Source organism: Amblyomma maculatum, chromosome 3 (genome assembly GCF_055883805.1).
Source record: "Amblyomma maculatum isolate TAMU_Amacu chromosome 3, ASM5588380v1, whole genome shotgun sequence".
Classification (NCBI taxonomy): Eukaryota; Metazoa; Arthropoda; class Arachnida; order Ixodida; family Ixodidae; genus Amblyomma; species Amblyomma maculatum.
In genome coordinates, this window is record NC_139346.1 from 217,639,492 (window position 1) to 217,652,542 (window position 13,051).

The 13,051-nt window shown below is 46.5% G+C and overlaps 2 protein-coding genes across 4 annotated transcripts in view; one reads left to right on the forward strand and one right to left on the reverse strand.

Moving 5' to 3' along the window:
• The window catches only part of LOC146197713 (pleckstrin homology domain-containing family G member 5-like), a 767,578-nt gene that overhangs the window by 456,009 nt on the left and 298,518 nt on the right, over positions 1-13,051 (reverse strand). The gene's annotated exons all lie outside the window — the stretch shown is intronic.
• The window catches only part of LOC146197714 (uncharacterized), a 177,904-nt gene that overhangs the window by 8,764 nt on the left and 156,089 nt on the right, over positions 1-13,051 (forward strand). The window contains exon 2 of the mRNA XM_084599629.1: positions 6,514-6,637. Coding sequence (XP_084455755.1) covers positions 6,514-6,637 — 124 coding nt within the window. The remainder of the gene's footprint in view (positions 1-6,513; positions 6,638-13,051) is intronic.

Below are 13,051 nucleotides of genomic sequence, written 5' to 3' on the forward strand. Positions count from 1 at the left end.
GGGAGAAAGTATCCGACGAGCGACTTGAACTTCATTTCGACCGTTTTCTCCGCCGTGGCAGTCCAATCTTCCCAAATCATGGTCTTTAATCAAGCGGCGACACGGTTTGCGTCAAGTCCTTTCGCTCCGTATAGGGTCTCTTTCTCTTCGGCTCTGCAGCGATGCACGACATGGGCACTGGATTACGGGATTCTGGCTTGTATTCAGGGAAATTTTGCTTTAGAGTCAGCGGGCTACGCACGACTGTGCGCAGTTGTCTACATTTGCTTCGGCAGACCACTTTCCATCGCAGCTGCTTTAATATGTGCAAGATTTCAGAGAATTTCACAACATCCATTTAAGGAAGAACTTTAGTTTTGGGAGGGTAGCCAACCGGAATTATTTCTGGTTGACATCCCTGCCTTCCGCCCTCCTTTCATCCTCCTCCTTAGTTTTTGAGTGAAATCCGGCAGAACGAGTCTGCAATATACCCCTATCAAGTAGCTCGACGTCTCTATCACTCTACTTTAGTAGTTCCTGAGTTCTCACAATGTTCTCTGTGTAAAAGGGACACACCAAGTACGTCGGCCCCCTTGTAACGTTCAGGGTCGGGACACCTTTTCACTGATTATTTTGCATGTTATTTCGACAGAACCAATCTTTTACCCGCGGGTTGTATTATCATCACATGGCTCAAGCCGCGTCCGCGAATAAAAAGCAAGGAAAGAAAGATAACTTGATACCAAATGAAGCTGAGCAGAGGCTAATAGAGTTTTGCCAAGGAAACAACCTGTCCACAGCAAATACTCTTTTTCAATCTTCGATACCACGAGGCGTCTGACAAATGTACTTCACCGGATGGTCGGTACATGGATCAGATTGATTACAGTATTTGCTAAGAGAGATGCAGAAGCGCTATGCAAGTAATAAAAAAAAATACACGGGTTCAACGCTGCTGAACCGAGTGTGGAGCGAAACCTTTGATTGCGGGCGACCGAGCGTTGCATCGAACACAACCAGCGTTCCGTTGAACGCATCAAAGTTCACCAGCGTTTTAGGTGGAGGTGGTAAAGGCTGTTATTGCATCTAAATATGGGGGACGCTTAAGCTCCGCCTTTAGGGGTACGATGCGATAGCGTAGGCTACCAGCCCACTTATAAGGCCCCGCTTTAACCAAGCCGTATGAACGTGCCTTAGTGGCCTATGTAAGGTAACGTGAATACCAGGGTCCTGGCAGGCTGATTCTGATATACCGTTCCACGTGGAACGAGAGACCCAAGTTGTCAGCTCTTGCCACGGTGCCGCGCTGCCACGGTGCCCCGCCGACGGCTTGAAAACCTACAGTAGCTTAGCTTTCGCTACAAAATAAGGCCTGGAGCTGATTGTGGTACCAATCATCAGCTTCTTATTGCCAAATTTAAACTTCGAATGAAGAAAGTGCAGAACGCTAGGAGGCCATTCACGTGTGATCCGGATCAAATTCTATCAGAATATCCTGTGGAAGTGAGGAATCGCTTGCAAGAATTAGATCTAGAAGAGAGGGTGCGTGAAGAGATCTAGACTGATATTCGTGAGAGTATGCAAGAGGTTGATTTGAGATAGTACCAAAGGCAAATAAATGCAAGAAAGCAAAATGGTTGTCTGAAGACGCTTTGCAAATAGCTGAGGAACGGAGGATGGCTAAAGGTTTTGGGTGAAAGAAAAAGATACAAGATTCTAAATGCTGATTTTGTGAGAATAGCAAGAAGAAATAAGAATAATTTTCCTGGCAATGCAGTGTAAAGACGTTGAGGACAACAACCTAATGAGGGATACAAGAGCTCTGTACAAGGTAATTTGAGATATCAAAGTATGCTTCTATGCTGAGCTGGGCGTGATAAAGGACCAACAAGGCATCTCTGAGATAAAGAAGAGATGACTAGACTACAAAGAAGAACTGTACAAGGAGAACCCGTATGGTACAAACCCAACGTAAGAAAGTTGTGATCATTGATAAAGAGCCGGACATCTCGAACAAAGAAGTCGAATGAGCCTTAACCAGCTTTTCTAAGAACGAAACTATTCGAATTGATGGCATTCCAGCCGAGTTGCTCAAAAACCTTAACGATGATGCAGTTAACGTTATGCATACATACAATTTTAGATAGCCCTGCAGTGGCCACATGATTGGAGGAGGTCAGTTTACGTCCCTATTTCAAAAAAAGGCAGTGCTAAATATTGTTCCAAATACCGCCCCATCGCACTTATTTCTTATGCTAGGAAGGTGATGCTGAAAATCCTCTAAGCCAGGTTCCAGCAGTACGTGGATCAGGAGCTACCAGACGTGCAAGTTGGGTTTCGCAAGCAAATAGGAACTATAGAGACCAGATTGCCAACCCGCGCTGAATGATGGAAAAAGTGCGAGAGTACCGGAGACCCATCTACTTCTGTTTTATGTATTATGTGAAAGCATTTGATTACGTAGCCACGACAGATTGTGGCAAGCTCTCCAAAAATTGAAGTTCCTACTCACCTCATCGGTCTCCTCAAGAATCCGCTTGAAGAACAAGAGGCTACACTAATAACTGAACATGGTCTTACTGGCTGGTTCCTGATTGAGATGCCTATTTGACTTATATGCTCAGTGCATCACAAGGAAGGCCGAGCCGGACGAATCTTCAGCTGGAGTGAAGATTGCTGGGAAATGGATCAATAACCTTAGATATGCAGATGAGACCACTTTAATTACAGACAGTGAATAGTATTCAAGAGGCTCCTGACACGCGTGAATGAAGAGAATGAGAAGTTTGTTCTAACACTGACCATTAAAAAGACAAAGATCATGAAATATTGCCCTATCAAGTCCTGGAACGTACAGGGACAGGGAGTGGAAGTCATGGCGGATTTCCTCTTCTTGGGCTCCAAGATTACTTCGGAAGATCACTGCAGTGACGGAATTAGGAGACGCATGCTTCTGGGAAAGATAGTCACGGCTAACTTCGACCGCCAAGCAAAGAGCAACGACATCACACTGGCAACCAAGATTCGAATAATTCGTGCTATGGCTTTTCCAGTTGTGAAGTATAGAAGCAAGTGTTCCGACTGTGAAGAAGGATGATGGCCCAAGACTTGGAGCTTTTGAATTGTGGTGCTGTCGGACACTCTTGAGAGCTTCTCGGATTGACAGAAGATCAAACTCGATACTGGCGACCATAAACGCATTAAAGGGTCAAATTCTAAAGTTGAAGCTCAGATACTTTGGTCATCTCATGCGAAGAAAAAGAGTTACTGGAGAAAAATTTGATGCTGGGAAAGATTAAGGGACAAGTAGAAGGGTTAGGCAGCGAACGCGATGGTTAGAGGACATGGTCGAAACATTGCAGCTGAATCCGTGTGATATTAGAAATATAGTAGGCGACCGGACAGCTTGGCGTGATATGATTTATAGGGTCATGAAGAATCGGACACAATTGAACTGAACTAATACCAAATGGAACTCCATGCAGTTAAAATTTCAACAAACGATACGAACTGTTTGGGGCAAATAATCACCCTTAGTGCGAACAACTCTGAGATGGTCACTTGGTCGCGGCGCACATATAGCTAAGGTTTTCCTATGGTTCGTAATTAGGTCCTAGCTGTGGTCAAAACTAACCTCACATCTGCAAACAACTTCATCCTGTCCGCAAACCGTACGCGAGATTTTCAGTCATTTTGTCTCGAATTCCTTGGTGCCCACCGACTTGTGCTTTACGCGCCAGAGAACGTGCCTTTCGCCGACTTAGTCTAAGAACAATAAAAAACATTAAGCTTCATAATCAACAGTTCGGCTACGTGCGTTACGTCCACGAAGGTCAAGGCCTGTTCCACTGATTGCCGTCACTAAAACGCCACAAGTTTCTTACACAGTTCCCCCGCCTCCTGCTCTGTCTGCAATCGCTTTGAATTTACGCCGTTATTCCAGCGCATCACTGATGACTGCTCGTCACAATGCAAACCGCGTCAGCCGCTTGCTTGGTATGGTTTATGAGGTTTAATGACCCAAAACGATTCGGGCTATGAGGGACGCAGGGCTCCGGAAAATTTCAACCACCCGGGATTCTTTAACCTGGTGCACTGACATCGCAAAGTGAATGGGCGATTTGCTTTTCGCTTCCAACGAAAAGCGGCCGCCGGGATTTGAAGCTTAATCTGTGTCCTAACAAAAAGAAAGTTTACTACTACTTACTGCTGATCCCGCGTCCTTGGGTTCAGCAGCCGAACGCCGTAACCCCGCGTCAGGAGCAAACTCACCGATTTTCGAGCCCACATTTGCAATGCGTAGTTATACAATTATTCAAAAACACGCAAAGACTTGGCTGAACAAAACCGTGATCACACGGCTGGAAACATAAACATGTACCAGGACTGTTATCGAAATCAACTTAATAAGAACAGCTGCCGCACTCGACTTCAGTAATCGAGGCAAGCGCTGGGAGAAAGTCGATCAGACCGCGGGGCGGTACGCTGCTACCATCTGGCGGCAACCACGCAAAGCCATTCGACTCTCGCAAGCGCGGCACAGTATAAGTGGGCACGACCTGAGATACATTGCCCGACGCAATGCAGACATGATCTAAAGCACAAGCGCCCCTGTGCTAAGCCATGTATGTTCGTAAATAAATCGCATTTCCCTAAAATTAGCTCAAAACATATATTCTATATCTTTTCCAGGTTTCGAGTTGGACCAGACGCTAAATAACGACAAAAAAGAAACCGGCTGCTCGAGGAAAAAAATCAAGGCCGATTTGCATAGTTAATCAAATGCGAAATGCGTAGCACTGCTTATCTCTGCTATAGCCTTCCATCGCTTGCAGTCGCGCAGCCCGTTGTCCTGGAGTTTCTACCGCACGTTTGTTCCTCTTCGCTTCGGCACCCGTTTCACGACGACGCTCAATGTCTTGAGCAGTTTCCTGCGCAGCTCGGCACGTTTCCTCATTCTTTGTGCTTCTAGATTCTTGCACCATTTAGCTGCAATATCAGAATCAGTAGACTCACGATCTCGCTGCCTTCGTAACCGTTATACTTCAGCACTTCGAGCCTGCGCCGCAGTGCAGTGCATTGCGACGCGAAGGGAACGCGCGGCGCAGCCGCGTCCTCAGTTTCCTTACAACACCTTCAGAAATGAGCGAAAGCAGGCATAATGTACCCCTTTACAATGCACTGTTCTGCGGCCGAAAGGTCTGGGGTGGGATCATAGGGGGAGAGAAAGAGAGAGGGTTGGTTGGTTGGTTGATTGGTTTGTGGGGTTTAATGTCCCAAAGCGACTCAGGCTATAAGAGACGCTGTAGTGGAGGACTCCGGAAATTTCGACCACCCGGTGTTCTTTAACGTGCGCTGACACAGCACACGGGCTGCTTGCTTTTCGCCTCCATCGAAAGTGGCCGCCGAGAGAAAGAGAGAGGGAAATGCGCTTGAGGGCGAGCGCCATGTTAAGTCGCGGAGGTGAGCACAAGCTGCTTCACGACGCGGCGAGCAGCTCGGAGCCGAGATGCAGGGAGCACCGCACGTGAACGTCTGCTGTCCGTGAAGGCTAAGGAGGGGGAGAGATGCCGAAGTCGAGGACGTGCGAGCGACACTCGACTGCTCCATCTGGAGTAACATACGCTTGTGAAACGCTGCCCAGTGACGGCTGCCACACAGATAAGAAAATGTAAAGAGAGGACACTCCGCTGAAACTGGCCTCAGGAAATGCGTCACAACTACGCTGGCGTCCAGTATACTCACCCAACGCCAGAGGGCACGAACGGGAAATAAATGTTTTTAAATTATAACAGCTTTCTTGTTATTGAATAATTAGCTTATGCTTTAAGATAGCTATTTTAATATACATATAAAGATGTAATTTATTGAAGAAACATGCAAGTCGTCTGCTCTGTCAGCTCGTTATTGCTGTGGTGCACCAAACAATTTTTCGCTTGCTGGACAACAGGTGAGACACGCTTTTCTGCTTGAAAGCACCGACATAAAGAGTCATCGCAGTGGGTTGTTTCCATAAGGCATAGTACGCCATTTAAAGCGCGGCTCCCATGTAAGTTTGATTATAAAAGTAAGAGGATGGGATGGGGGGCCAGAGCACGAATGTATAAAGCACGCCCTTATTTCGCGGTGCAGCTTAAGGGCAAAGTCGTGCGCATTTATGAAACCCAGCCTGTTTGTCACTGTGACAACTGCGGGCAGATTGTTTTGCGCAGGCGCGTATTTCAAATCTCGATCAAGGGCTCATATTGGTATACTTCGGGTCTTACTGTGGGAGTGGAGGGGCCTCTACATCGACGGCGATAAAGTTATCTAGAACTTGAACTTGGTATACTTCGGGTATACTTTATCTGCGCCTGTCGTCAACTCCTATTTAGAGTCAAATCAGACAAATCATATTACATGTGTCATTGTGGCAGCGTTTCTGTATGGCGGAGCACTTTTCTTCTGCGTTCAGAACAACGTTTAAGATATTTATGACTTGTGGATATGGTTTATTAATTCAGAATAACACGTGCGTGCATTGACATTTTTTAGACCCATGCCGTCCGGCGGCACTTCCTACGGCAGCTACAGCTCTGTGTCGTGGTGCCAGAACAACGGCAGAGCGCACAAGAAGCCACGAATTGTTTTCTACCGCATACCGTGGGACAGCAGGACGGTAAGGACTGCAGTTCGTTTCTCTTCATGATATCTGGACAGCTAACGATGATTGACGGGTCACACAATGCTCATACTTGTGACAAAGTGGTGCATAAAAGAGGGAAACGGGCTGCCGACACTGGAGCACCGTTTATTTTCCAATCTCTGTACCAGCTGCAAATCATTACCTGTACTTATGAGCATGTCCATCTTTTACTTTCTTTTCTGCAAGCATTAGCGATGTGCTGACTTTTCTGTGTTGAGTTTTCTCTTTTATTATAACCATTCAAATTTGATTATCTTAAGGAACACAGTTGCCTTTCTATCGAGCCTTTCTCCGCCATGCTGGCCTTGGTTTGTGCCCAGATTTTGTGTTCAGTTTCTTATGTTGCCTTGAAATAAAAGGGTTCCTCTAGACTCCATCCCTTTATTAAATATTTCATGCTGAATGACTACTTGCTCCAAATAGAAGACAATCGCGCCCGACAGAAAGAACCTTTGTTGATTTATTAATCCACGCCTGCCTATTATACATGTTTCTGTACATGTTGCATTCAAAATAATTTCGGGACGACGAAATTCGCAGAACGGATTAAATGAGACATTCTACACACCTCAGGCCACAGACAAACATGGGTAACGCGCGAGCAACTCGAGATTTGTGCCAGTGAAACCGAAACAAGAAGTGTGTGCCGGTTAATTGGGTTCGCTGAAATCCACTGGGCGGCGAGTAAGCAATTTAAACTTTGCGCCAGTGAGACCTGAACCGGAAGCATCCGAAACTGTGCGCCAGTTGTTTTCATACACCGCTAGGTGCGCTAGATACGATTGGGCCGCTGGGGTCCACGGATATTCTAGAGCACGGTGGAAGCTGCGCTCTTTGGGAGTGTCCTCTTTTATTCATTCTTTCCTTATGGCCGTTACGTGCGTAGCAGACACGCCCCTCTCACTCTCTCACTGGGTGCATCTATGCGCCGCTTTCCCTTCCTCCTCTTCAAGTTCACGGAGAGACGTATGGACAGAGAGAGAGAGAGAGAGGCTTTGCTGCAGCTGTGCAGCCGCTCAGGCTGGCATACGTCGTGCCCAGTACCCCATCCCCCATCATCATAGTCACCACCACCACCACCACCGTCTCCTTAATGCTGAGCCACGCGACGCAAGCGTCGCCACCTTCTCGTTCTCCCCTTCAAGTTCACGAAAAGCAGAGAGTGAGCGGCTTCGGACAGACATCGGCGAAATCCGTGATTGAAGCTTGTATACTGCTACGCACTAATTTGCTGTTATGACAAAGACTTTATATTAGTTTTGGCAGTAGCACACCACAATAGACTGCAGTACCAGAGGTGCGTGTTAGAGTATGATATATGCCAAGTTTTATTATGGTGGAAGTATTCTACGAAAGTGAGATAGGGCTCCTTTAATAGAGCAAAGCTTTTTGCAAAAGTAATCAACATAAGTGTCCCTGGTCAGATGTGAGGAAAAGTGTACGCCTAAGAATTTATGGTCATCAGCAGTCTCTATGTTCTGGCACTCAAGTGTTATAGCGTGACTTTGTTCAAACGATTCGTTTCTAGCGCGGAATATAACTGTTTTCGTTTTGGTGGAAATAACTGTAAGACGATTTAACTTGGACCATGCAGTTAAACAGCTTGTATAAGGAGTCATTACAAATGTAATTATTATTAAGTTACATTATTGTATATGCACTGCCTGGTGACACGTTAAGATTATCTTAGTTCATGAGAAAGGGGATGTTAAGGACTTGAAAATTACAGACCAATCCGCTTACCATTCGTTGCGCGCAAGGTATTTATTTGCTAAAGGTAATCGCTAATAGCATCAGAACAACCTTAGGCTTTAATCAACCAAAGGATCAAGCAGGTTTACGGAAAGGGCCCTCTAGTGTCGATCACATTCATACTATCGACCAGGTGATAGAAAAATGCTGAGAATATATCCCGCCCTCATACACAGCTTTTATTGATTACGAAAAAGCATTTGATTCAGTCGAAACATCGGCAGTTGCGCAAGCATTGTGAAATCAGATGAGCTGTATGTGAAAGTACTGGAAGACATCTATACTAGATGCACAGCAACCATTGTTCTGCATAAAGAAATTAATAAAATTTCCATAAAGAAAGGTGTTAGGCAGGCAGAAACGATCTCCCCATGTGCTATTTACAGCTCGCTTAGGGAAGTATTCAGAGACACGGAATGGGAGCACTTAGCGATAAGGATTGATGGAGAATACCTGAGTAATCTGCGATCCGCTTGGAATGAACACCAGTTTACAATAGGTATACTGATGCACTGAAAGTGGTAGGCGAATATATCTACTTAGGGCAGGTAGTAATCGCAGATCCGGATCATGAAAGCGAAATAACTGGGGCAATAGGATTGGGATGGAGATCATTTGGCAAGTACTGGCAGTTAATGACTAGCAACTTCGGTATCGCTCAAGAGGAAAATATACAACAGTTGCATCTTACCTATACTCACCTATGGGGCTGAAACCTGGAGGCTAACAAACAGGGTTCTACTTGAAGTACTATAGGCACCAAATTTTTGGCTTCGTGTTTTATCATTTGTAATGATGACTAGGACATTACTGTACACAGATCACCACGTTACATTCGCCTATGACTGCTGAATAATTTATAATCGAATTTCGTTTCTCACCTGATTCGGTTTCGGTTTTAACCGCCGAGCGATGTCTGTGATGTATGACCATGTCTAGGTCGCGCGAGGGATGCAAATGCAGCGATATAATTATTGGTGTGTAATTTGAATTCACTACAATGATAAAGCCAGCCTGCCTTAAGAACAGGAATCATTACAAGTGAATAATGAGCGATTGTATCGCTGTTTTTTCATGTCGCGCATCATGACAAGATTTCCAAATTGCCACTCTTGGTGATGGCGACCGCCCCCCCCCCCCCCCCCCACGCTCTCCTTTTTATATGTGCCTCTGGAGGATGGGAAGCGAATTGATTTGATTAAATTGGTTAGGTGCACGGTGTCGTGAACTGGCATGTTCTGAAAATATCCCCTCCATGTCCCATTAACTCGCTGCGTTGCCCAGTTCCTGATACCTTGCTCTTCGTTTCTTGTGCCTAATTTTTTCGCGGACGGAAACAGACAGAGCGAAAGTACTGACCCTCAAAGGCGGAGCTCAAGTGCCGCCAAAACGTTTCGCTACACTAAAAGGTCGAAGGCCACACCATTGAAGCCACGAAACCCTTATTGAGGAGTGCAAAAAAAAAAAAAAAAAAAACTTTAAGAAGAGCAAATCATGGGGTTAATAGACCAGCTTATACTCGTAACTGAATTGTTTCTTCCGTAGTACAGAGATTGAGTCGTTGCCAAGATCTCCACATTTCAACCCTATTCTTGGCTGCATCGCCTCCACCTGTTCCCATACATACTGGGACCTTTGCTCGCAAAAATGCCCCGCCGGTACCTCCGGCGGCATTGCCGGACGCCACACAGCTGGCCATGCGCAGCCGGAGGCAGAGTCTAATCGGACGATTTATGCTCATGCGGGGAACGACGAGCGAGTGTATAACTTTTCCCCGGAAAGCAGTGCTGCCATGAAAAAAAAAATATATTAATAAGCGACAACACAGAGACAGAGTTACGAGAAAGAGAAAGCATCAGGGCGAGGTCGTGGTACTGATGTTTGAGAGACCATGCGCGGCCTTAATTCTGTTACTCGCGTTTTCTTGTTCGCAGATAAAGCTTAGCCAGCCAAATGTTTTAGGCACGCAGTGTTCGCTGAATGTATTTGCGATCACTCCTAGGTTGGTGTGTTTTTTGTAAATCCTAATTTCTTCCACTTTCCTTTAGGCTGTCGTTCAGTCTCACATGCTTGCTTTGCCGTGCTTGCACTTTCAGTCTTGAGCGATGAAAGAACGCCCTTCGTTGAGTGACAAGGGACAAATGAACGGTAACGAAAGGGTAGAAATTCCGGACAATATAAAAGGACTCAACCACGATATTGGCTCCAAACGGAAGTGCTGCAGTTAAAACATGCATAGAAAGCTTGAAGTTCTTCAACTTTGAAATAGTAAATATCGAGACCTCAACGGAAGTAAATATGATAGTAACCGCCGATAGACTAGCCGCATTCCACGCTGTCCATACCGGCGTGCTGTTTATGATAAAATCCACCGGGTTCAGAACGCACAAAATTATGGTCAGTGCGGTGTAATATATCTTAAAGCCAACTTAGCTGAAGTGGATCACCTGCAACCTTTAAATATATATATGAAAAAAGAGGGAAAATATTAGGAGGACGCTTAAGAACTGTCAATCCTCTTAATTGGGCTAGTTGGTGAACGAATTCAGACATGGTGCTAGCGCACAAGAAAGACTCACTGAAGGTATAGGGACAAAATAGCGTGTGTCCTCTACCTTCATTGTGTGTCTTTCTTGTGTGCTAGCACCACGTCTGAGGACGCTTAAAGGCCCACTGTCCACCCTCCGGTCGAAAATATTTTCTTCCCCGGTGACTGTGAGACTTCGCCCCTAGAACGCAAGGCCGCAAAATGTTTTTGAAAAGAATAACTAATAACGCAGTTACAGCCACCGCAATCACCCGATTCTGTCATGCCTCTCTCCTTCCGTTCCCTCGCAAAGGTTTTTCACTCTCCTGCCCGAGGTCGTCTAGCCTCCGCAATACAAATTCCCCTTCCTCCTCCGCGTTTGGCGGGAAGTGGGGCGTGGCTCTCCGCGAGCGCGAAAAAAAAAAAAAGCGGTCGAGGGAGCGCGCCCCGCTGGATTCAGTCTGGACGTGGCGAGGGAAAAGCGCGCTGCGAGCGGTAGACACCCATTATTCTCCCGTCAGTCAGCGAGACGGACCAATGGACGTCGTTCCCGATACGTACGTAATTATCGGGGGGCCGTCGGGCCAGCGCAGGAAGCGGTGAAGCTGGCTTCTCAAAGGAGAGCATGAGAGAGCTTTGAATTGTATTTTCGATGCTTTGCGGCGCGCGTGTCGCTGTAGAATTTTGCACAGACTATCTCCGGTACCTGATTGAAGCACTGGGCTCCTTTGCCTAAAAGGGCCTTCCCTGGACAGTGGCCCTTTAAGAAGCCTTCGTCTTAGTAGACGCGATGCTGCTACTCTTAGCCCCGCCTTTTTATTCCGCGAATTAAAAAAAAAAACTGTGCTGTTTAAATTATTTTATTTTTTTAAATATTACTACTATAAAATCAGTACGCTTCCCAAACACACGTTAGTAAGTCATACGCAACAGATTGCGTTCATCAGGTGCTCCTCTAGCACACTCGGTACCAATGACCCTTCGGGTTGTAACCCTTAAATAACATTTCGTGGCCTATGCTTTGCAGGCCTGCCTGGCAAGCAAAGGGCTTGGGTTCAAGCCTTAATGGCGGATAATTTGTTTTAATGAATTACTTCTATTCTCAGAGATGCCACCTTATAGGAGCCTTCTTGCAAATGTGGGCTTCATTTGGACCTTCTCCCAATTCGTTATCTTTATTTGACTATGACGTGTTTGCAATACCCGCGCTAGGTGATGTGATTTGATAACTTTACTATTCCACCAGATAAAGAGGCCTCCTAAGTCCCCGCCCCCGGCACGTAGGCCCAAGGGACGGGAGCCGGGACCTCCGCGATCAAAAGCAGGCAAAGAGAACCCTCTTTGCAAGGTAATGTGGTTGTGATGTCATAACCATTTCTGCTAATGAGGATTTTCTGCGACCGGTGTTTTCGGTGAGGGCTGATTTTCCGGCGGAACGAGCTTTACACACTGCCGCGTAAAAGCATTCCCTAAGAGACGCATAGGCTCGACTGCGGGCCCACAGATACGTCCTTTTAATTATGTTCGTGCTTATCGTGCTGTGTTCGGTTCTCTCAAAGGCAGAGTCTGAGCCAACTCTGCAAGGTTGGCTTGCCCTTTGTGGCTTGAGAATATCCGTATCGCGTACCTTACCGGCGGTTTTTCCTGCGAGCTGTGCGCCAGCAGATCTCTTTCCAGAACTGCGGCTCAAAGAAACGCAGCCTCTGGCAGGATACTGCAGACTTGTGCTTATAGACGCCAGAGAAGCGTTCGTCGGGACTGTGTCGAGGCTCTTAACCTGCTGTTGGCGCTCTGCAAACATGCCGAAGCCGCCGCCTCAGCGACATAAACACCGCGTCTGCGACTTGCGTGCACTGCGCCTACTGCTGGACGGAAGCGTCCGGAAATGCAATGCGCATGCGGATGAATCACGTCTGAGTGCCCGCATCGGCAGCGCTGCGTTCACCTTTAGGCGGAAAATGACTGAATGAAGAGATGACGAGAAGAGAAGAGGCCAAATGGATTGATTGATTTAATTGATTGATTTATAGGAAAAGAAAGGCGCGGTAACTGTCTCATTTGTTTTCTGTGGACACCTCAACCACGCCGTAAGGGAAGGGAGGAAGGTG